This window comes from Struthio camelus, chromosome 1 (assembly GCF_040807025.1).
Source record: "Struthio camelus isolate bStrCam1 chromosome 1, bStrCam1.hap1, whole genome shotgun sequence".
NCBI classification, from domain to species: domain Eukaryota; kingdom Metazoa; phylum Chordata; class Aves; order Struthioniformes; family Struthionidae; genus Struthio; species Struthio camelus.
In genome coordinates this window covers 90,484,973-90,509,723 of record NC_090942.1, presented here as the reverse complement: position 1 = coordinate 90,509,723, position 24,751 = coordinate 90,484,973, and the positions used below count along the sequence as shown (strand labels likewise).

Genomic DNA, 24,751 nt, shown 5'->3' with positions numbered 1-24,751 from the left:
ATCTTGCTTTGTGGTGGAAGACAATTCATAATTCCCACATGGATGCACCCCAGAGCAAAGGAGCTGACGCAGATATGAAAAAGAACAGGAGCAATTTTTATCTTGGATGACAAACGTAGAAAAGTCAGAAGGTGGCTCCATTCCAATATAGTTCCTGCATTGAATGTTTTACAATCATCTGATATCAGCAGAGAGACAAGAGTGTCCACTGGAGGGCGGCAGAGAGATAAGGCAACATAGAAAGTGGAGGCTCTGGAAGAAGAATTCCTCCATACTCCTCCTTTTGGGTCTCTGACCCTGTGCTTTCTCTTTCCCCCTCCTCATGTTGAAAGAAGTCATACTTCAACACAGCAAACTTGGCAGGTGATGCTTTTGCTTCTGGAGTGTTAAATCGACTCCTAAAAACGCACGCACAGTACAATCTGAAAAAGAAAAAAAAGATGTAGGCTGTTTTCATCTGTTTCTCTTTCACCTTAGGAAGTAACACTGCTGCCCCACCTCACCTCTTAGTGTTAGTGTGGGATTATCGCTACATGTTCCAGAACACAATACAGCCTTACCTTTTGGCTGCTATTCTGCTTTTTTTAGCTTTTCTTTTCGTGGCACAAATATTCTACGAATATAAGGCAACACCAGTAATAAAGTGAAGAACAACAGATGGCCGAGGAAATAAATAGACTTATACACCTGTAAAGAGAAAGACGTGGTTAAGGATCAGCAAGCAGATCTGGGCCAAGTATGCACGAGAAGACATGCAGACAAAAAGGCTGCACGGGTTATCCTTTGGAGACTACTAAATACCTTCATCCATTTGTCCCAGGTGAAAAGGCAAAATGGCACCAGAGAGTAACCCATAAACATCCAGTGGTTAGCCTGCTGCAACACATAGAAGATAGGCCGCAAGACAGTGATGGAGGCCAAAGTGCTCAGGAGAGGGCTGTCCCGAACAAGGTTTATGACCTAGTTTAAAGAAAAAAGAAAGAATTCTCCTCAGTTGGATGGCCTGTGGCTGTATGTTCAGGTTCTGCAGCCAAAGCATCTATCCAGTTGTGTCAAATCAGTATCAGTAGCCAATGAGTCAAAAAAGGTAATTAAGTATCCCGTCCTGCTCAAAGTTTTAATCCAAAATCAATGACATTAAATACAGAATGTTGTTCTCTCATACCGAGATTTAACAGAAGCATTCAGCTCCTGTGCTTGTCTTCTGAGGTGCCAACCTCTTCAATTGCCCGCTAGTCATGTGCCAAGTTCTCCAGTTTCTTTCTTGTCAGCTTTCATAGTAAGTTCATGGCTTGCCCTTGCAGAAGCCAGCAACTTACTGAACTCTTGAGAACAGAACAGTAGTGTCTGAACACCAATTTCAACGTGAGCAGATATATTTCATATTTAATCCATGTAAAGCCTATTGCACCCCATTCCAATAATTCAAAGTGCACCTGTCTTTCAACGATGACTATAAGCAACTCCATCTGAAAGCACACCAGGTAGCCAGAGTGCAGCCCATGCCAAATGGCCAGGAAGAACAGGGCCAGTGCTTGTGACAGCAGTTTGTTACCCAGGAACTTCAGGCGCTTGAAGATGTAGCTAGAGCAGAGAAGAAACAAACTCAATGTCCTTCTAGTTTGCTGGCTGTCCTCCCCTCTCCATGTTGGAGATGTAAGGCCCAGGAGACCATAGACCCCTGCATATCCCTGCGGTGACAGAAGCAGGGAAGACAGCTCCTCTTACAAGGGAAAAATGTACCTCAGCCCTTGTCTTAAAGAAGTCCCAGCTAATAGGAAGAGATAGTTTGTCTGACAACACACAGAAAGGAAGTTATTTTACCATTCAGGTGTGTATCCCAGAAAAGGCTGAACCAAATCCCAGTCGAGTCATTGCATAGTCATGAATCAAGAGGCACAACGTAGGAACTAACTTTTAGAACGGTCTGTGGCTGTTTGACCAAGCAGGCCTTAAGGCTCACTATAGTTCCATTCTAACCTGTGCCCCAAATAGCACCCCCTGCTTTTGCCATCTTCAACTTTTTGTCTGTATTAAAGAACTGACCTCTTAGATTGGATCAGAAGGTCTATCAACTCAGTAACCTTTTTCAATAGGGACAGCAGCCAAAAGCAAAATGTAAGGAAGGGTCTAAGAACTGAAAACTGACAGATTCTTCCTCTAGTATTCCCTCTCAGCCTAGGATCGTGGTTCTAGCTGAAACAAGTTACTGGCACATTACAGAAGTGGGAAGGTTCATCCTGCTCACCGGGCCACCCAAGCATTGGTGTTGATGTTAAAAGAGGCGATGGTCCCTGTGAACAAAGGCGTTGTCTCATACAGCCAGACCTTCATGTTGGCACAGGCATCCCATGTAGGCTTTCCACTCTGATCCTTCCCATTATACCCCAGACCAACAAGGATGCAGACACCTTCCTATGGAAAAAGATACAGGGAAGAAGAAAAGATAAGAAGAAAACATCACCCTTTTCTGGGAAGACAGAACTGGGGCAGCTTGGGCTCACTCTGCTCAGTGTAGAGCACTCACCACTGCAGATGGAAGAAATGGATTAAAAGCTGCCTCCTTTTTATTTAGTTAGTTAGCCTTTGCTAATTTATGGCAGGTTAAGTTGATCTGCATTTATATCCAGATATTTGAATTAGTTCCATTTAGTGTCCAGTCCAAGAGCATACTGAGTAGCTGCACAGGTGCTAACTTTGCTCTTTTGTCCTTTATTTCTGAAAAGGTTTCTAGACTCACCGTAACAAGCCAGCAGGTTACATATTTGTAGAGTATAACTTTGCCCCAGATCAATATGTAAAAACAACGGAACCAGAAAGGCTTCTCCTGCAGAGATAGAGTGAAACAGAATAAAAAGATTGCCAACCATTCCTGAGAGTTGGTTTTCCTCAAGGCTAACATTTCTTAGATCATGCAGGGCAGCTAATACAGCAGTCTAAGTAGGAGGGCGCCCTTTCAGCACTTCAGGAAAAGACAATTATTTAGGTGCCTTGAGCCTGAGTTGACTGGCAATAATCAGACAGAGTAAATGAGATCTTACCAGTGTCTTGCTTTTTGATCTGATCTAGGTGTTGAGACTGCTATATGGACCAGATTGCCAAGATACTGGTTTATGTTTTCCTACATTTAGAAGATTCATGCATCATTTTACTTCCTTTAGTAACATTTGGCAGTAATGAAATATCTACTTTGGGAAGACTTTGGGATTAGCATAATCATTTCTGGAATTTATGCCCTCATTTGTTTGTACTGACACAGAAACACTGATAATCTGCAAGTAGAAATTACTTGTTAGAGTTTTGTAAGAACCACAAGGATTCTGGTTAACTTCTAATTCAAATGTGTCAATCTGCAGAGTCAGCTGTTGCATCCCTCTCCCCAAAATAACAGAGTTGAGGGAAGCAAGAGATCAAGTTGTTCTTTGAAAGTTGGCTTGTACTGAAGGATAGCTAAACTTGTAAAGTCTGTACGATGAACCTTTACTTTCAGATTTTAAGAAGCCTTGCAAGTTACTCTGGTAAAATTCTTTGCATGTAATGGTTAGAGGGATGGTCTTTTAAAGGCCACAAAATATGTATGTTAGGATTCTAAGAGCAACAGTAACATCTAAGATTAATTCTTTATTTGTGGAATCCACAGGACAGACAGCAAAGCAAAATTAGTTGTGGGAAAACTTGGTAGTAGCTGCTGATTTTTTTCTTCTTTTTAAATTGAGGCAAACCTAAAAAACTGAGTTTAACTCCTCCGCTCTTGTAGATCCGGTGCCCTCCAGAGAAGTGTAATAATTCCATAGCCCAAACTGCCACATTAATACATACCATGTAATCATCTGAGATGAGGTATTCATCAGAGATGTATGGGCTTGACAAGGTATAGGTTACTAGAAATAACAGGCCCAAACTCAAGCGCTTGAGAGCAGGCACAAAGCTGAGAAAGAAAAAATGGAGGTCAAACATTGGAAAGAGATCTTCAAACTCATAATTAAGAAAGCAGAAGTAGAGATGAGGGGTTAGGGGAGACAGTGATAGGGAGTCACCACATCCCCTGCAGTAGATGCCTCCATTTGGAATGTTAGCATTACCAGGTTGGCACTGGGTCTGTACTGAAGATATCAAATGGTTGTTGACATTCATGCCCTGGAACAATGCTAGGACATTATGCAGAGAGTTTATAAGCAACTTTTGAAAGACTGCTTTCTCTTCCAAAGCACTTTTGGTCACAGTACTTCAGTGTTCGGGTAAGAAGGCACTGTGCTGCAGGGAACATGTGGATGATTCAGTGAGAGGTATTCTGGGATCTTAGGAAGGTGAGGAGCTAAGTGTCTCTCATTACCTATTGGGTCTCTGGCCTGGAACGTCAGTCATCTCACTCCTTGCCAGTTTCTGATAGTCTGTCATGGAGAACTGAGGCCCCACCATGAAGGCACCATAGAAATAGGAGAATCCTGAGACCTCCAGCAAGGTAGGAACTCCCCGGACAGCAAATACCGACTGCTGAGGGGTCAGGAACTCCTGTACCAAAGGGAGTGGCATTAACATCATCCCAGGGATCTCATACTAGCTCTGGATGTTATAGCCTCAACCTACCTCCTTTATGGTCTAAGTTCTTACTCTCCATATATAAGGAACTTTCCACTTCCCGTGTTCCACGTTCCATCCCTCTCCCCACCCTCTGTCCCGACACCTTTACATAGTGACAAGATCCAATGGCTGAGACCAATTGCGTACATCTCCATTCCCAAATAAGCTCAAAACAAGGGATCTGTTGACATGCATCCCCTCCAGCACAGTAGGCTGAGTAAGAGCAGTGTTTCTAACCTCTACCAGTCCCCGAATGCAATAGCAGGGAGAGTATTTCAAGTCCTTACAGCCCTAGAATCCATACTGCCTGATGCCAGAACATTACTTAAATTCTTTGCCTTTAAATATTTGAAACTTCACCTTAGGAAATTTCAGCTGAACTTTGTTTTCTTGCAATCAGCAGTGATTGTATGGATGTTAAAGACTGCATGAGGCCCTGAACAGATGTGGAACATAGATACTAGAAGAAAGATTAAGAGATTGTATCAAGTGTTCTGTCCTTTCCCACATGCTGAGCTGTGTTTGGTCTGCTGTACTAACTAACAGGACACTGACAAAGGGTAAACAGCAATTATCCACAAGGGTATGATGAGACTAAACAAGGGAACTGAGATTCAGTGCTGGTGGTCTGCAAGTTAAAGGAATACTACCCACAAGATAAAGAGCATTGGGGATCAGGAATCTAAAGCAATGGATTTTGGGGAAGAAGATGGTGGGGGATTTGAAGGGGACAGAATAATATTCTGACGTGATTCAGCACTGAAGGAGCTTTTCTCTAGCTGTAATCACTACTGTCTCTGTCCCAGATTACTACTTTCCACTCTGGAATTTGGTGCCCTCATACACTCACAGATGCTCTTCTCTCAGTTACGGCTTTTACCAAACAATTAATGCAGCTTATTACATTGCATCCTTTGAACTTGATCTTCTGACCTATAGCTCACTGGAATGGCAGGGAAAGGGGAAGGAGTGAAGGAGAAAGAGGGTTTTACTCACCGAGTCTTTTCCTCCATCATAATAATCAATGGCCAGACCTAGTGGAGAGAAACAATTATGTGAAGACCTGTGATGGGCTGGCTGGGCTGAACAATCAGCCTCTCCTCCTTGAGGCAAGTCTTGCAGAACATAAGAGGAGCAAGGAGCAATCACTCACCTATCAACTTTAGAGTCAAGACACAGTGTGGCATTGTCCACTTGATGTCATAATGCTCTGTGGCTGTGAAGTAATATCCAGCCATAAGGTATGTCTGAAAGAAACCATTGTGTGGATTATTCAAACTAATTCCTCTAGCACTTTTTGATCTGTCTCCACTTTTCCACCCACAGTCATTTTTGGGAAGTAAAAAACTGAACAGAGGGCTCTTTTCTACAAACAGATGCAACAAGAAAGAGAATTTTACCATCTGAAAGAAGAAACTGGTGAAGACGGCAGTGATCGTGCGACCCATAAGTCTCAGTATGAGGAACTGCACTAGGACGCATAGCAGGGAATGAAAGAATTGCATCCCTGTGGGGAGAGACAGAGAGAGAGGAAGTAGAAATGACGTTTCAGCAGCTTCCCATTACGGGTCCTTCCAGACTGCAGCAAGCCCTGGGCCAGGCAGCTCTCTCTTCCCCAACCCATCTTACCAAAATTGAAGTAAGCAATTGAGAGTCCTGTGAACACATTGTACAAATGAATGAGGTAGGTCTCCTTCTGGAAGAGGAAATAGCGCTGGAACAAGGCAAAAGGATATCCTGAGTAGGGGAAAAAAAATTAAAAAGATGTAAATTAGTGCAGACAAGCAGCAATGTTTATAATGGTTCAAATTAATGTTCTTGAACATGTTACTAAGTAAATGCACTTTACATATATAAGCCATAGATACAGGTCACAGTATACATTCCTGACTTTAGATTTCCATCTTGGGGATAGATGCTAGATAACTTACTCTATATATTATAAAGAAGAAAATACATTAACAGGAATAGTATTATACCAAAGTTTATGTTGAAAGTATAAGAAATTTCATGATTACAATTTCTAGCCTCATTCAATACGTGAGACAGATGATGCTGAAATACGTGAATCAGATTTGTGCTGTGTAAGAGGCAAGTAGATTAGCTTCTGACTCATTTCCAATTTTTGTATTTCTGTCAAATACAGTGAATGTGGCAAGCAGACAGATTAAAAAAAAAAAAAAAAAAGACATTTTATGGTTAACACCATTACACTGTCCTGCAGAATTCAATCCCTGCTTCCCGAACAGAGTTCTTACATGATGCTGACCAACATTAATCCCAGCTTTCCCCAACTGACTTCCAGTAGTTGATTCTTTCTTTTCTAATGCTTGATTCTAATTCAGTTTTGCACCTGATTTGTGAAGTATCATGCACACAAAGCTATAGCTAAATCCACTTGGAACTATGCATGTAGTATTTTGAAAAACGGAAGTCAGAAGAATTTAAGGCTGAGAGAGGTGGGACTGTTTAGCCTGGAGAAGAGAAGACTGAGAGGAGATCTGATCAATGTGTACAAGTATCTGAAGGGGGGATGTCAAGAGAATGAGGCCAGACTCTTCTCAGCGGTGCCCAGCGATAGGATGAGAGGCAACGGGCACAAACTGAAACACAGGAAGTTCCATCTGAATATGAGGAAAAACTTCTGGCCTCAGAAGTTGTGGTGGAAGGGTAGAGGGTACTCTGAAAGTAGGCCCTACACCAGGGCCTGCTCAGCCCTGGTGAGGCCACGCCTGGAGTGCTGTGTCCAATTCTGGGCTCCCCAGTACAAGAGAGACATGGCGCTACTGGAGAGAGTCCAGCGGAGGGCTACCAAGATGATTAGAGGACTGGAGCATCTCTCCTATGAGGAAAGGCTGAGAGAGCTGGGCCTGTTCAGGCTGGAGAAGAGAAGACTGAGGGGGGGGGGGATCTGATCAATGTGTACAAATATCTGAAAGGGGGGTGTCAAGAGGATGAGGCCAGACTCTTCTCAGTGGTGCCCAGCGACAGGACAAGAGGCAACGGGCACAAACTGAAACGCAGGAAGTTCCATCTGAACATGTGGAAAAACTTCTTTCTGTGAGGGTGACAGAGCACTGGAACAGGTTGCCCAGAGAGGTGGTGGAGTCTCCTTCGCTGGAGATATTCAAAAGCTGTCTGGACGTGATCCTGTGCAATGTGCTCTAGATGACCCTGCTTGAGCAGGGAGGTTGGACTAGATGGATCTCCAGAGGTCCCTTCCAACCTCAACCGTTCTGTGATTCTGTGAATTTCATATTGAGCAGCTATGATAAGTGGAAAAAGCTTTTTCCTTGCATTTTCTTCATGTTAGCTTCCATTCTAATTTGGGAATGGCCCCAAATTGTTCATCTGTGGCTCTAGTGAAAATTAAACATTTGTGAAGCACGCTTGTACTATGATGAGATGTGCCACATAAAATCCCATGAGTAAATTAAATTCTGTCATTTAGGTGAGGTCCACATAGCATGGAATAAACACTGCCACTTATTAAACAACAAATACATATGTTTTAATACATATTGATACAGAAAGTGTTATCTATCTCATCGGTATCTTAAGTCTGTTCATGCAATTAATGTTTCTAAAGGCATATGCATAAATGAGCTGAACTGGAGTAGCAAGAAGCAGCCTTAATTCTGGCATTTCATAACTTATGATTGTTTGATTTTGCAAGCTTGTGTTCTTTCATCTTGACTAAAACTACCACCAACAAAAATCTGTTCTACCAAAAAGGAAAAAATTCACCACATAGCATCATATCGGCATCCATACTGCTTATGAGCCTAGCTGAAATCTCTAGCAATGGATAAATCTCTGCTACCTGAATGGAAGTAATGGAATGATAGTAGCAGTAGGTAGTCATCTCATATTGAACATTAATAAAAGGGGATGAAATACGTATTTGCTAGGAAATAGTTTACAAGATGGAAGCTTTCCAATAAGCAAGGCCAAATCTAGTCACTACTATGAGAGGAAATGAAGAACTCTTGTCACGTTACATAAAATTTATGCATCACAGTCCCACAAAGCTAATGTGCTGAGGGGTGATAGGAGGAGCCATTTTACAGTCCTTTCCTTCCCCCCAAATCCTTTGGAAAGGGATGTTCAGCATGGTCTTCTGAACCTAGATGTATACCTGTTTCTTCTAGAATCTGAACTGCTTTCTCAGCCTCTTGCCATCTCTCTTTCCTGTTCCTTTCCCCTTTTGCACCCTGCACCAGTCTTCACTCTCCAGATGTCTTTCTCAGTCTCAGTAACCAGCCAGTCTCCAAGTTCTAAAACTCTTTGCCCATAAAGCTGCCAACCTTGCTTCTGGATTCATATTCAATCTCCCTCCTCCCTCCTGCAAAAAAACAGCTCCAAATTTCTGTACAAAATGCCTTATCCAAATCCTTCCTTTTCCTTCCTGCTCCCCTCAGGATCTTTATGCAGCCTTGTCATTCTTTCCTTTAGCTGGCTCACAGCTCTGTCCTACTTCCCCAATTGCTTCCAGCCTCAGCCTTAGTACTCTTCTGTTCTTAGTACCTGTTTCTTTGCTGCTCTCTCTCACCCCTTATGCCCTTCTCCCAGGATCACCAGCTATTTTGCCCCAGTTTCCCCCATTCACCTCAAGGTCTTGGCCTTTTGGCACCAGAATCAGATGTATGCTCCTCTATTATGCCTGAATGCGATCTGAAGAGGAAAGAGGTAATTGTCAAAGAGAGATCATCACACCAGCTCTCTGGGGATACAAGAGTAATTTAAGGAATTAGAATGTTTCACATGATTAAAAGAAAAATGTACTGCCTGCCAGCCTCATACTCAGAAACTCAGAAACATGGGAATCTTTTTTTTTTATTATTTTAATTTCCCTGTGAGGTAGACAGTACTTGAAGTTTAACAAACATATTAACAACTGGCAACAGCTTTGTAAAATGGAAAGTGCTAAGAAACTAAGTGGTGTGACCATCAATTTGGCTCAAAAGTTAAAACATTGAGGTTTGCCATGGAAATATTTTTCTCCCTTTTGAGCAAGGGGGAAGAAAATCAGATCAGAAATATAAAATACAACTTGTATAAAGAGTTGAAACATATGGTTTTAAAATCATATTTTCAAGGATTTTCCACTCTCTCAAAAATCAGTGTAATCTTGCAAAATACTCTAATTTCAACAGAAAAAAATATTTGTTCTTTTGGCTCCAGCCATCTCTGGGACAGAATTAAATTTTGACTGAGTACTATAACGTACATCAAATTTCTAAAAGTCATAAATTGTATCAGTTTCCCCCCCATCCCCAGCTAGTCTCCTACTCTTAGAAAAGACCTATTTCACATGTTATGCTTGCTCCTTTTTTACTCCTCCAAGAGACTGTATCACCATTTGGGAAATAGTGCTCTAAAGAAAACAAATTATGAAAAGCCTTTGCAATTGGAGAGCTACTGACATGCACAGCATATATATTTTTAGAAACTTACAAATCTAAATCTTGGTCTTGTATGACATAGGTGCTGTTCAGGTTCAAAAGTCACAGTTCTTATGATATCAGAGCAACTTCTTGGTACTCTGGACTGCACTTTAGGTACAGTTTTGCTGCACACAGCATGTACTCAGTTTTAGAGGTCCCACTCCATACCGCAGATACAACTCCCAGAAGGTAGTGAATACTGAATATCAATGTAGAACCTATTGTGGATAGCTTAGCCTGTGTACTTTTGAGCGCTCAAAAACTAGTTATTAAACAATTAGCTATTCTTACTGTTAACAACAGCAGTACTCCCATTCCACTAGAGTGCCCTTGAAATAGCATGAATTAGCACAGTGAAAGCAGGAAAGCAGCTTCTGAAGTTAATGTTGCCATCTGGAAAGTGTGCTGTCATATTTAGATATGTCAGATTCAGGATGCCACGCTGCTTTTCTTTTGCTATTCAAACCCAACAGGAATAGAATCCCTCTTCCTTGTTGCTGAGGGACCCCCTGCATACCAGATTCCAGTCTGCCAAATCCATCTTCTACAGCTTTTTCAGGAAGAGGCAAAGGTGACTGAGACAGGAAACAAGTTGGAATACTCCTGGAGAAAACAGAAGACAACCTTCTCAAAAGGTAATTCTCCTTTTCTATGCACCATGGAGTTGAAAAGTGGCCTGCGCACAGAGCTGATTTTTGGCTCTAGATAAGACTCTTTACAGAATGTAATTAGCAATCAATGTAAAAGGGACAAATTAGCTGTGACATGCCTCTGATGATAAATTCCTCCCTTATTTTAAGGGAACAAGAGGACAACCTCTGCTTAAGAGAACCCTGGAACCTGAGTGAAAGGTTGCTTCTTTGTCCATTTGGAAGAGTAATGGATTGCTGCACAATGCCTGGGTTGTCAAAAAAAAAAAATCTAAAACAGCAGAAAAGCAAAAAAGATCAAAAGGCTGGATTAGGTAGAAAGAAATTTCTACCAATTCAAAGAAAAACAGTGCTGTCAAGTTTGCCATATTCTAGAATGGGTGATTAAGACGCTTGTCTTTTTCCAGAAATAAAGCTGGAAATAAGGGCACCAGAAGCCGCCTTTGTATCTCTGTTCTCTTTATTTCCCCTTTTTTACGTGTTAGTTTCATTTTATCTTCAAGAGTAGATCAGACTTCAACTTTTTCTCCTTCCCTTCTGCTAATCAGTTAACTCCACCTTTATTAAAATCTAGCAGACCAATAGTCTGCACTTCCTTATAAGAATGCTAAAACTAAAAAGGAAGAGGACAACGGGAAGACAACATCTTCAAATGAAAGCCTTACCTAGTATTTTGACTTCAAAGGTGTTCTCTTTTTCTGTCTATAGTATTGCTTCCCATAAGATTAAGCAAAATCCTACGCCTTGTTTAACACTGGGTGCATGTACGAGTATTTTAATTCAGCTCAGGAGTATGCTTTTCTGTATGCTTACAGTAAGTAAGTCCACAGGAGTATGCTTACTGTATGCTTACAGTAAGTAAGTCCACTTACTGTGCTTTAGTTTGCCTAGCAGAGCTGTCTCAGAACATGTGAACTGGATTCCTTTCTGATTAAACTGAACTGAAAATGGGCTCCAGCTACTAATGGGCACTCAGTCCATAGGACCAGACTAGAGCAAGTCCAAAATAAACCCCTGTAAGTCATGCAGTGAGGACATCAGGTACCGCACACAACATAGCTGCTCTACAGATCTGCTCCTATTGTGCTCTGTTACTTGTTAACGTAGACATTGTATGAAGCATTACACAGCTCTCCACTGTAAATTCTTTTAAGGAGTAAAACGTATTTGAAGTTAAGAGTTGAAAAAAGAGGCATGCAGAAAAGAGTGCTCTTGGAGTGGACCAATTTTAGCAGCTGTGACAGGACAGTGTTGCCTCTTATCCCTTCTTCTTCCATCTCTCGTCAATTGAAACCAGTTGTCTGCCTCACCTTTGGTAAGGTTCCTGCTTGGCTGGTCAGCTGGGAAGTTGATCTGGGACAAGTCATCACCTATGGGCGATCACTGGGTGGATTTCACTGAGCTTAAAAATCTTAAAGATGCAGAGAGCAAGAGGAAGCAAAGGATGTCAAATATTGGTGAGGAGTGGAAGAGGAAGGGATAAGACCCGTATACAAACAAGGCAGCTGGTATCTGGCACCAATTCAGTAGGAACAGTGTTAATTTCTGCAGGTCGCTGTTAGGCATGTGCATTAGGGAACACTTCCCAAGTGCTGCTCCTGGCCAGGTCTGGGCAGATCAGCAGGGTCAGTTCTGGCTCAGGGCTGGAAACAGTATGTTTGCCCCTGCCGTTTTGCAGCAGAACCTGCCAGGCAGCTTGCAAGCCGCTGTATAATAGCATGGCCAGAAAAACACCTTTAATTCTTTCAGATCATACTTTACTTTACAGTTAGCCCGATGGGGAATAACATCAACCTAAAGCTTAGATATACAGTGCTGCAGTACCTTCTGTATCCTGGCTTACACCTTGAATGGTGGCAGCAGGAAAGAAACCTGCCTCCTTTCACAGCGGAGTGAAAGCAGCAACTCAGAAACCCTCTTCTCTCCTTCCCATAGTTGGAGGGGCTCCCTCCCTTTCTCCTCCAAGGAGCTATGACAACATTCTGAGCTGCTTACTCCAGCAACCAGAAAGTAACTCTGTAGGTAGGGAGCCAAGACCATTGTAGTCTTCCATGCTGACCTAGAGACATATTTTCCCCTAGGGGAACACTAGGCCTTGATATTAATACTGAAGAATATAAAACAGAGTATCTCTCTCAAAAGACAGTTTCATATGATTGACAGACTTTAATATAGATACACCAGAGCTTTAAAATGAAAGTATCCAGATCTATGCTTCAAGTATTATTCTGTTGATAACATTGCCTAATTACAGCCTAATTGCTTCAAAGGTTGTTTATAGAATTTTTCACCATATGAGATGTCTGAAGTTTGCTTTTAATCTTGTACAATCTGAGCAATGGGCTTCATTCTAGTTGTATTCTTTGCTTCAAAATTACAGGTGTACAAAAGGTGTCTCTTTGATTTAAATACAAAGCTGTGACTAAAATCTCCATAATTTTCTTCATAAGAGTCTTCATTTGTTCATTGAGAAAGTGTGCTGCTCTTTAGGATTACTCCCATTTCTGTTCTTGGTTGCTCTTCCTTCCTCCTTCTCTCATGTTCTGCCTTGTCTTAAACTTTTTTTTTCCCCAGTAGTGGCAGACTGTTAACATGGCTAAGTGAATACTATTATTCTAAAGCAAGAGAGTTCACTCAGTCTATTTTTTTTTAAACGACAATCCAGCTTTCTGCAGAAATTAATATAAGGAGTCCAAAGTCCTTTACCATTCTTCCCCCTTTTTAGAGAGCTATTTTTAAGCAGTTTCTGGTGATCTATTGAGCAGTGGAGCCCTACAAAAAGTCTTAGCAGGGCTAAACTGCATAGTATGGATGAACTGTACCACAGGGGGAAGAACAAGCACCAACTTTTTAATCCAGCTTTGGAACACACTATGCCACTTCATTCTCATCGTCTTGCTCTGAAATAATTCAGCAGTATGAGATGCAGCCAACAGAAGTAACTTTCTTTGTAGATCTTTGCAAACATCTGCGAGGGAGGAAGTAACAGAGAAGCATCTTGCCAATCCTAACACAATTTCCAGCTTCTAGCAATTTTTATCTTTCATTTATACCTTATTCCATCCTATGAAGTGGTCATCAGTGCAAGTTGCATTACCAACAGGTGTAGGTAAGGGCTCTCAGTCACATTAAAAGTTTTGCAAGCTAAGCTGCAATTAAATAAGCATTTCTTTTAATGCCAGTGCCAAGTTAGGGAACTCTTCTTGCCCTCCTCTCATGTTGCTTTAGAATGGTGCTTGGCATGCTCTTTTCATGTAAAAGAATAATGCTTTACTGCCTATCCATTAAGCATGAAACCTGGAGCCAACCCCCTTTGCCCGAGTGGGTTAAATCTACATGCCCTGCAAGAGTACCAAACTACAGTCCCAGTCCCTGATCCCAAGACTATTTAATACAAATTGTAAAGACTCAATAAGACTTAATGCAAAACAGCTACAGTGATCTGTACGAGGAGGGGAGAATGTGCCATCTCAACGGCTTGACATCAGCACTGCATATGGAGTACTTGTAATGATGCCCAAGAATTGCAGGCTTGGGTCAGAACCGACCGAATGAGGCATCTTATCGTTAAGATGGTAATTATCTGCTGTTCACTTTGAAGAAGTAAGTGATTATGCTCCCTCATAGCATACCAGGCAGCACGCAGGGCCTTCAAATGTCACATTGCAGCTTACTGTTTACAAAAGTAAGAAGGAACTCTGAGATATGTCCAAGGTGCGTTCTGCAAATGCATCTGACGCTCTACAGTATGCATCTGCCTCCCCATGCACTTTCCAACCCCTTTTCCATATCAGTTCTTGTTAGACTAGTCTCTCGGTTGGTTCAGTTGATTAACTCAGGAGCAAACTATCTGCTTTTTCTGGTTTAGGTTTCTGCCAGGCAAGTAAATTGAATCAGCTCATTATTAAAGTACCAGAGACAGACGTGAGAGAAGAGAAGGCAAGACTTTCCCTGTTCAGCTGTGGGGAGCTGTTACATTAACTCACACTGCCTTATGTGCATGTCTTTTACATGTTTCGTGTTACTTCATTTTTTCTTTAAATACGCTTAGTTTAACTAATATATAAGTTAAGTCCAAACTGACAATCAGTTCAATCCCCTATATCTACCCTCTAAGTGAAGAATGTTCCAATTTATTTTAAATTTATGCCTAGTGGATTTAATCACACAAAAATAAGTCTGGTCTAAACTAAAGTTACAAAGTGACCCAACTTTTCTTTCATCTCTTTTCTCTTTAAAAATTATGCTTTTAGTTAGCCAAAGCAACTTTAGTTAGACAGATCACGTAGTAGCAGCCGTACCCCTTCACACGTATTTTTAGTTTCAGAGAAAAGCACGTATTTTCTTTCTGCTAGGTGACTATACCATCCAAAGTTTTAAAAAATTAGAGTTTCATGGACATCTGCAGAGATTTTTGCAGACAGCATGATACATACATTTGAATTAATGTTTTAGGAGCTCCAAAAAAAACTATTGTTAGTCCACATCACAACTGTAGTGCCTCAGCCGTTTTACATGCGACTTTAACTATCGCAGGGTTGGATATGCATAGGAACTATGTGTTTTGCAACACGAAATTCACCTCAGGTGGAGCACAGGGTAACATCTGAGTACTTCTAGCCACCACTGAGCTAGCAGGCTTTACCCACCCTACCTGGCAGTCCCTGTGATGATATGCCACTCCTACATAGCTCCATAATTACTGCAGACACTAATAATGTCTCTTGGCAGAGATCTCCCTACAGTTGGACAGCGCCACATCTCAGAGAGGTTATGGAGATTCCTAAGCATACATACCTCCAAGCACACATGCTCACATAGAACTTGATGCATATGCGGTATCTGGCACTTGCACAAAAGACATCAGAACAACTGTAAACAAAGTTGTTATGTCCCAAACAGTCCTCAAAACACAGACCTCATTTCGCAGCATGCAGAAAGCCTGCGCTATACTGGAGCAGCACAGTGACTGGATCTACAGATCTCAAAGTTATGGCTTCCCTCCTCAGTCCACGATGCAAGGCTTATATACCCCTTTCAAATGCGATCTGCAAACACTGCACCCCGTTCTTCCTCTGGGGAAAGCCACAGGTTCTCCTGTGCAGCTTCGCAGCAGGTTCTCCCTCCTGCCCACTGCACCGTTTCCCCCTCCTCCACCGGCAGGACCAAAGGGTCGCCCCAGGTTTCCAGACCAAAGGCTGCTGCGAAGCGCTCGGTGGACTCGCAGCCCTCCGATGTCCGCGAATTCGCTCCGCGGCCCCGCGGCACGGGGGTTTGACAAGGCAGGTGCATGCAGTCCCGCGCCTTCCGCTGCCGCGGCCTCCAGCCGGGCCGGGCCGGGCCGGTCGTGCCCGCGGGGCCCGGGCGGCGCGCGGCAGCGCTCGCCCCGCCGGCTCCGCGCGCGCACACGTGGCCCGGCCCGGCGGCGTGGACACAGGTGCGGCTCCGCGCGGGCACGGCGCGGCCGCTGCCCGGCCCAAGGCCCCGCGCCGGCACCGGCACCGGCTCGCCCTAACCCACCCCTTGGAACGGAACGGAACGGAACGGCGCGGCGCGGCCGGGCCGGGGGCGGGGAGCTCCGGCCCCGGGGAGCCAGACCTTTCACCCCCGACCGCTGCGCCCTCTGCCCTCCCTTACCCATCAGGATGGACAGGATCAGGCGCAGCGCCTGCTCAGACGAGCCCAGGGCCTCCGCCACTTGGGCCAGGCTCCAGCCGGACCCCGCCACCGCCATCTTCTCCCCCGGCCGCCCTGCCGGCCGGCTGCTCCTCGAACCCGGCAACGGCACCAGCCACCACAACCCCCGCACCGCTCTCGTCCCTCTGCGCGCCCATTGGCTGCGCCGGGCAGGCCACGCCCCTCGGCGCCTCCTATTGGGCAGCTTGTGGCAGCGGGGCAGGGCCCTGCGCTTACTAAGGCAAAGGTTACCCGGCGAGTGGGCGGTGCCCCGGGGTGTCCCTTTTAGCCAATGATTGGGGAAAGCGCTTCTGTGGGCCGGGCTCAGCCGGGCGGGAGGGGGCGGGGCCGGGACAGCGAGGCGGAGCCCGCCTCACCATTGGCTGTGCCGGGACAGGAGAGAGCCAGGCAGGGGAGGGGGGGGAGGAGGAGGAGGAGGAGGAGGAGGAGGAGGAGGAGGAGGAGGAGGCGGGGCAGGGGTTACTCGCGGGCACGAGGCGAGCGGAGGGGATGGCGCCAGACCAACGGTCGTGCGCGCGGGGCAGGGTTGCGTTAGCGGGCGGCACCTCCTGCACAGGCAAGGCGTGCTAATGCGCCTCCCGACCACCGCCAGCTCAGTGCTCCTGCGGCGATGGGCCGGATGGGGCAGCCCAGGTGACTCCTTGAGGCCAAACAGTCGCTGCTTGGCTCCTGCGGCCCTGAGGGAGCCACTTCTCTCCCAGCACGTACCAGGTGTTAATGACAGGAGCTATCCCTCGACCTGTATGCTGGGCACCCAAATCTCTGTAGTCACTGGGTGGCTCTATTGACACAGTCTTTTCTACAGCCTTGACTCATCCTTTGGAGGACTTTCTCCTAGGTGATTCCCTTCATGCAAAAATCCCTATGCATATCTCTCACCTTAAGTTCTCCTCCCCAGCAAAAGCTTCAGGTGTTCATCTGCAATCAACGTGATCCTCCTCCCCTTATCTGTGTTATTATTTTGCTGCTAGGTCATGCAGGTGGGCGAAGTTGCCCAAAGTTAGCTGGGGAGGCAATCATAGACTCGCAGAAAGATATCGATGAGAAGGGACTTTGGAGGTCTCTAGTCCAACTCCCTTGCTCAGCTGGGCTGACTCCAAAGCTAGATCAGGTTGCTCAGGGCCTTGTTCAGGCAAATTTTGAACCTCTCCAAGGGTGGAGATTTCCCAGCCTCTTCAGTTGCCTGCACCAGTGCTCAAATGCACTTGAGGGGGAAGCATTTTTTCCTGATGTATATTCAGAATTTCTTTGTTGCAAAGTTATGCCCATTGCCTCCTGTCCTTCTGCAGCGCTGCTCTGAGAAGACTCTGGCTCCATCCTCTTTATAACCACCCTTTTGGCAGTAGCAGCTATTAGACCCCACTCCTCGTCAGTCTGACTGGGAGAGAGACTGACAGTCAATATACTCACATAGGCCTCATTTACTTAGGAAACCAGGCTTAAAATCAGGGGGATTTACTACTACTAGATTCCCCCCTCACCCTTCTCTTTTCCAAGCTGAACAGACCCAGATTCCTCTGCCTCTCCATGCACATCATGTCCTCCAGCCCTCTGACCTCTGCAGTGGTCCTCCGCTGGACTCTTTCCAGTTTGTTCACGTTTCTTTTGTGCTGAGGAACCCATAACGGACAGAGTGTGCCAGATACAACTTTATCAGTGCTGTACAGAGGGGAATAATCGCTCCTCTCAACCTATTGGCTCTTGTTTGTGCAGCCCAGTATGTGGTTAGCTTTCAGTGCTGCAAGGGTGCGTTGCTGGCTAATATACAACTTGCAGTCAGCCAGAATCCTGAGGTCCTTTTCTGCAGAGCTGCTATTTAGCCAATTGGTTCCGAACCTGTAGTGGTGCATAGGATTCTTCCATCCTAGATGCAGTTCTGTCAATTAGGTTACTATGTAGTTGTGGGCTGGGATCAGCTGCTGGACCAGGCCTTGACAAACATCAGTTTTACTTTAAATGTGTTTTTTTCTTATGTCTTCAATTTCCTGCCTATGGTTTGCATAGTGACAAAGGTAGAGATCTGGAGGAGGAAGAGGAAGTAGTCTTGGAAAAAAGCAATTTTCCTGGTACAATGGGCAGTACAGCAGAAGATTGAGAGCATACAGAAAACAGAATACATAAGGAATGAAGGAATGGTCTGACAGAAACCTCACAAAGTTAAAACAAAAAAACAAAAAAATGCAATGTCTTGCACCTGGGATAGACATAATGGGTGGCTGTAAAGAAGGCTGAGCCAGATTCCTCTCGGAGGTACACAGTGAAACAAGAGGCCATGGTCCCAAGCTGCTACAAAGGAGATTTCTACACAGAAGGGTGTTTCTCCATGGGAACAGGTGCTTAGAGAGGCTGGGAAATCTCCATCCTCAGAGGTATTAATAAGTCACCTGGACAAGGCCCTGAGCAAATTAGTTTAGCTTTGGAGTTAGCGCTGCTCTAAGTGGGAAGCTGGAGCAGAGACCTCCACAGGTCCCATCCTACCTAAATCTTTCTGTGGAATCTACAGAAGTTAAGAAAAATGGAAACGAGTAACCAGTGTAGTAAGGAAATGCATAAAGAAGGGCAGATCTTGACCTTGTCTTCCAAAAGTCCTTTGAAGGCATGCTTAGAAAAGCAAAGATATGGAGTGGCAGGGCAAGATGGTCATTTTGCAGAAGCAGGGGTTTAAAAACTCTCCTAGGTATCTGACTCCATCAGGTTAGAGTTTACAGAGCTTACAGAACACCATATTTGTTCACCTTAATTGGTCATGGTTAGCCAAGCTTTTTGCAAAGTTCAAGAACCAGTACCAATCGATAGATAGATACTTCCGTGCTTAATTCCATGTTTATATTTTTTTAGCTTGATTTCCTAAGTAAATGAGGCCTATGTGAGCATATGGACTACCAGTACTTTTCCCAGTCAGATTTGACAAGGGTTGGACATATCCAAAGTACCGTGTTTGTTCAAGTTTCATGAAAATGGAAAGCTAGATTGGAAAGAAAGGCCTGTAGGCACCGTAACTGAGGGAATCCACTTCATAGTCCATCTTCCTCCCATATCTGATAAAATTAAATTAACCCGCAGATTTGGCACTTCTGGGATTACAACCTCTTAAAATCTATCCTGCTGGACTTTGCTGTTGTCTAACAAGGGAGCATTCTTATAATTTCATTAAAGAAAAAGTGATGAGAAAATTCATGTAAGAAAGATCATTGAGGGCAGTTAAGTAATAAGAAACAGATACAACTTCTGGCTCAGCAAGTCTCTTAAACTTCGGATTGCCAGAAAATGGCAGAATATACCAGGGAAAGATCACCAGATATTTGCCCCTTTCTTAAACTCCTTCCTTAAATCTCCTCATGTGAGTTCACCTTTGTCTTCCCCTTGCCTTGCCTTGCCTTGCCTTCCCTTCTCATTACTCAGACTCTGTGGCCCATGGCTTGTTATGAAGGTCATACTGGAACTTGGCAAAAATCAAGCCACGCTTGGCAGGGCCTTACCTTTCCTCAGATCACTTGTATTCTGTTTGGCTTGCCACTAGAGGTTACAGCACTGCTTTCAGCTTTGTACATACATAGCTACATCTCTTGCCCAAGTAGAACTCTCGCTCCTGGCAGAAGTAGACCTCTTCCACTTCTGGAAGGGCAGTGTCTTCCTTCTGGCTTTGGAGGCCACATTTGTAGCCAGCAAAAACTGCTTTGGGCCACAGTCTCTTCCATGTGGTATCTTCCTGAATTCCTGCTCTCAGCAGTCCATCCACAGCTCTGACCTAAGATGGCAGGAAAAGGGAGAGTTAGAGTCTGTATGCTGGACTGGATAAACTTCTGGTATAGTTCATTTATGTTATTGAATATCCCAGGGAACAAACTCATGAAACACTCCTTTTGCTCACAGAGTAACTTATTTGAAATGTCTACTGTTTGTAAAATAAATAAAAATACACTGTAGTGTTTAAATACAACTTGTGGTCAGTTAGCCATATGTATAGTGAAAGAAAGTGCGTATGCACGTTAAGACTTTTCTTATTTCATTCTGCAATTTACTACTGTTGGAGAAGGGTTTTGGTAGCAACATCTGCTCCTAAGATTCACAGTTTCCTTTGCAAGATTCTGTATTCAATTGCTTATAACTCTACTAAATGTGAACTGTTCAGATTAAGTGCTAAACCTTTTGCAAATTTCATTTTAATTGAACATACTCAAGTTGTTCATGCAGCTTTACCACAGACCACAGCAGCACATGACCCCACATAGTTCAAGAGCTGCTGTAGGACTTTCCTTCTCGTACCATTTCCTCTGAGGTGAGGCTCTGAAACAGGAGTCTCTTTAACTTGTCTTTCCAGTGCCTCTTCTCCCAGGCAATCATAGGAGCTTGTCTTGTTTCAAATGCATGTCAGTGTGAGAAGAGCCAGATGCAGGTTACTGAGGGGCAAGGTGACTAACTGGAGAGTGGGTTGGGGTGGAATTTAGGATTGAAAATTGACAGGAAGGAAGATAGTGGAAAAGCCAGAGTCAGGATAAAATTAAATCCAACTGAAGTCTGCAACTGCAAGTCAGTAAGACAAGGAAAGAATACGGAGGGGAAGGAGAAAGAAATACAACTAAAGAAATGAAGTACAGAGAGAGAAAGGTCACTGCTTAGGAAAACAAGCTGGGGTAGACATGAAAATGTTTTCATTAGAAGCATAAGCAGAAGTACTTGGATCCAGTAGGGATAAAGAAATGGGATAGGAGAGGGAGTAGGACAAAGCAAAGACAGACGCAACCAGGAGTTAGTGGACATTTGAGATGGGGAGGGAATTGTATGCTTGAAAACAGTTCATAATTTCTATATGGAAATTGTGGTACAAATAAATGTGATGTCAGAATGTTTTTCAGACATCACTGACTCCACCCCTCATCCTCCAATATTACAGAGTTTTACTCTCCCCAGTTTATAGTGGAGGGATTTGGACACAAATTGATCAACATATGAAACATTCATTAATTTTGGGTACGCACTCTGAGATATCCAGCAGATAATTTTTAAGGGAGCTCAGCATTATGTGTGTTTGTAGCGGAACTCCCCTTGACTTCTATTTTATAGTCATGAAGGTTTAGCATGTCTGCAAATCAAACTCCAAGCTCTTAGCTAATTGCCTAGAAAAGACAGAGCACACAAGAGTTGAAGAACTTGCCCAGTATTGCATCATATTATCTCTGTGGTGGAGACAGCAGTACAATCTAGTTTCCCAACGCAACAATCAACTACTCAAATCGTGGGAATCTCTCCTTGCCCCTATGAAAATGCTCACCTCCCAGCACAGTTTCCAGCTTCTTGTAAGAACTGAGCAGGAGTCATCAGCCAGCCTCCTTCAGGCTAAAGTGTTTTGTCCTGGGAAACAGAAGCGAGCAGGTCTCTGCTGCCATCTGTCAGTAACTCAAAGAATTGGTGGAACAAGCAGATGTCGGTTTCAGGGTTAACATCTGTGTCACTGCTAATATTTCGGTTGGTTTGGTTAATTTCAGGTTTTGGGAAACAGGCAGGAGAACATTATCCTATTTGCACTGCTGTAGGAGTCACAGAACTGTACTTAATATATGCTGCATGGCGGTTTAGCTCTGACTGGCAAATGAAGTTGGTTTATCTTGGGAAAGCGTTAGCAATTTTTCATTTCCAAATGTCCAAACTGTCTCTTGGAAGTTACTGGTCCTGCTGCAGAAATATCTCATTTCCTCTCTCAGCTGCTGCTCAGCCACCACAGTTTACAGCCTTATGTTTTAAGATAAACCAAAAAAATTAGAAACATTTTACCCTAGAGGATCAAACTCTAAACTGTCCCTGGTGGTCTGTGACTAGTGAAGCCATGTGTGCAATGAGGATGGAAATCTCTGATGATGAGGCTGGGAAGGCATATAATGGTAGAATCAACTCAAATTATCTCAAGATGAGATACATCTATTTGTGAGTCAGAGCCCATCATCCGTAAGTAGAGAGCCTTGCATGTGAACAACGTTATAAGGCTTGTATTTTGTAGGAGGGTGGTGCATTGTCTGTGGAGGCGTTGTCTGTGCTTGAAAGTCGTTGCATTTGAAGTTACAGCAAGGGGTGCAGGGAAAGGAATGCCAAAAGGGAGCATCACATCTCAGTGTGTTACAGTGCATGTTGCAGAATAGTCTGAAGTCCCAGATTTTGCTGGGAGATTGTGGGAGCTTTGCATTCAGATTTCAGGGGTGCAGGGAGTAAAAGAAGTGAATGGACTGTGATGAAAATGCCCCTTGTACAGTATGCAAAGGTGTCATACAGAGTGATTTTGGGCCAGTCGACAGACAAGCTTTCCTGGTGGTTACCCAGGCTCTAAAATTAACCAGAAAAACAGGCTTCCTTCACAAGAGCAAGGCAAGGAAGTGAGGTGTGAAAGGAACCCCCGAAATCATCCTACTGGGAGAAAGGGAAACAGACAAATTACTGCCAAGATCCTGGTGAAGCAGACATTTTACTTGCTACTTACATATCCTTGATTCCCTGTGGATGAATTTCACCTAGTTAATGCTATGATCCCTCTTTTAATAATTGTTCCCTTTTCTATATGCACTGACTCAGTGCTTCCAAAGGGAAAGTATGGCTTTTCTTTAGAACTCAGGAAAAGCTTTTTTTTTTCTTTTCTCCAGCTTCCTAGGGAAAGTCAAGTCAGTCAAACCTGTTTTAGATGGTAATTTTATGAAAAACCTGAACATTACTGCTCTTCATAATAGCTGGCAGAAAGGTTACAGTTACACATTTCTGACTCATCTTAAGAAAAGGTTTGTGTTATGCAATGGAGGAAGCAGGGGCACTTTGGGAAAAGTAATATGCGGTCATGTAATTAAGGAATTTAACAGAATGCATGTGCCTCAGAGCAGAATTATATTGCATTGGCAGCCTTAATTATATCATTTATTAACCTTAATTGCATGATTTTGCCTCCTTTAAATTATTATTTTAATAAATTTCCTGTACATAGTTTCAGTGAATTATAAAATCTATTTTCTAGCTGTTTCATCTTATGAATTATTAAAACAATATGGAGCTAGGCAGATGCAAACAAATGCTGTATATTTACTTGATGTAAATATATACATCAATATGATTGGTCTTCTGCATAAATAATTAGCATTATGCAAATATATGCCTATAGAATATGTAGCTACCTTTTTATTTAACCAACTTCAGCATTTTTTTCTTAATAGGTAGATGTCTTCTAAAGAATTATTAATATTCACACACACATTAATTTACCACTGCTACAGGTCAGTTGAATCAAGTTTATACAAAACTACACAATTCCATTGTGATGAAATGACATGCACAACATATCATCACTCACTCATTTTACTTCTGCCATGCCCAAAATGGGATTGCAACTTGAAAAGTCACTGGCAGAGTCTTTACTTTGCCCAGTTCAGAGGAGAAGATATCTTCCCATGATCTGTCCTATATCTTTCATCAATCTGTTTTCTTTGCTTTCAAAATTCCAGTTAGAAACATCATGCCCTGCTCCCAAGAAGCATCAGAGAGTGTGAGATGACACATTTTTTTCTTTCTCTACCCATTCTCAGTTTGACAAAGAAAACAGATAAGGTATATTCTTCAAGTAAAAACCTTTATCCTGATTACAGTGAAGTCATTTGTGCTTCATCTGTAGGTGTTTCTCTGCCTTGACAATATAAAGGAGTCTTTCAGTTGAGCTTTGCTAGCACACTTTGCCTATGGCCTGTTGAAACTTGAATCACTTTTTCTAGCCAAAACAAACTCTGGAGCATGCTGTGCTGATTGTAAAGGGCAGAGGTGCCAATGGAGTTTTACATCGTCATTTATATTCCAGCCTCAGTGTAGGTGGCTTGTGAGAAGCAGGAGGGGTTTTCTGAAGTATTACTGATGGGTCTTTTTGCTTGTACTGTAGTATTTTGGTCTTCGCTTGGGGGCACTGGCTGGATTAAGCGTCCTACCTGGTACAGGTCTTGAAACTCCCTTCCCTGGAAGGTCTTAGATCTAACTTGGTGCAGGGCTAAGTCTGACAAACTTATGCTCCTACATAAAGTTCACTTGATAACTAGTTACAGAAGGTTATGAGTTCTTAGTCAAATTCTTATTTATAGGAGTGTCCACATAACAAAAAATAGCAAAACAATGGAGTCTAACTTGTCCTCTTGTTGGTAACCTCAGACAGGCACAACATTGAATTGGCCACTTCCTTTTCCTTTTTTTTTTTTTTTTGCCTTCAAAAAAGGGTCTCTGAAGCATAAGATGAGGAGCAACGGTAGTAGCTCTGTAGCCATCCAAGTTGCATTCACAAAGTGAATTCCAGCAAAGTGGTCTCTGAAGTGGATAATCAAACATTTTTCCATGCAAAAGAATTAAACCAGTTGTCATGTGTAC

The 24,751-nt window shown here is 43.4% G+C and overlaps 1 protein-coding gene across 4 annotated transcripts; it reads right to left on the bottom strand.

Annotated features, from left to right (window-relative positions):
- Nucleotides 1-75: 75 nt before the first annotated feature.
- On the bottom strand, nt 76-16,522 carry LPCAT3 (lysophosphatidylcholine acyltransferase 3). Of its 4 annotated transcripts, none has more exons than XM_068957000.1 (15): nt 16,316-16,488; nt 10,546-10,631; nt 9,191-9,255; nt 6,211-6,318; nt 5,982-6,088; nt 5,735-5,828; nt 5,578-5,615; nt 4,334-4,512; nt 3,820-3,928; nt 2,741-2,827; nt 2,249-2,415; nt 1,437-1,584; nt 802-960; nt 561-687; nt 76-422 (listed from the first exon to the last, which is right to left on the bottom strand). In XM_068957000.1, the coding sequence occupies exons 5-14, from the start codon at nt 6,084-6,086 to the stop codon at nt 571-573; spliced, it is 1,203 nt and encodes a 400-aa protein (XP_068813101.1). In that variant the 5' UTR covers nt 6,087-6,088; nt 6,211-6,318; nt 9,191-9,255; nt 10,546-10,631; nt 16,316-16,488; the 3' UTR covers nt 76-422; nt 561-570. The 4 variants fall into 4 exon arrangements, with proteins under 4 accessions (XP_068813101.1, XP_068813107.1, XP_068813092.1 ...); XM_068957006.1 differs by having other exon boundaries at nt 10,320-10,631; nt 16,316-16,471; XM_068956991.1 differs by lacking the exon at nt 10,546-10,631 and having other exon boundaries at nt 16,316-16,513.
- Between the last annotated feature and the right edge of the window lie 8,229 nt (nt 16,523-24,751).

What these genes read in the sequence shown, in the direction of transcription:
- LPCAT3 (XM_068956982.1), bottom strand. Translation starts at nt 16,412, where the DNA reads ATGGCGGTGGCGGGGTCCGGCTGGAGCCTGGCCCAAGTGGCGGAGGCC. An exon ending in CCAGTTTCTTCTTTCAGATG is followed by an intron (nt 5,829 to 5,981) that starts GTAAAATTCTCT and finishes GGTTTCTTTCAG; the next exon opens with ACATACCTTATGGCTGGATA. An exon ending in TAGTCATCGTTGAAAGACAG is followed by an intron (nt 961 to 1,436) that starts GTGCACTTTGAA and finishes TCTTTAAACTAG; the next exon opens with GTCATAAACCTTGTTCGGGA.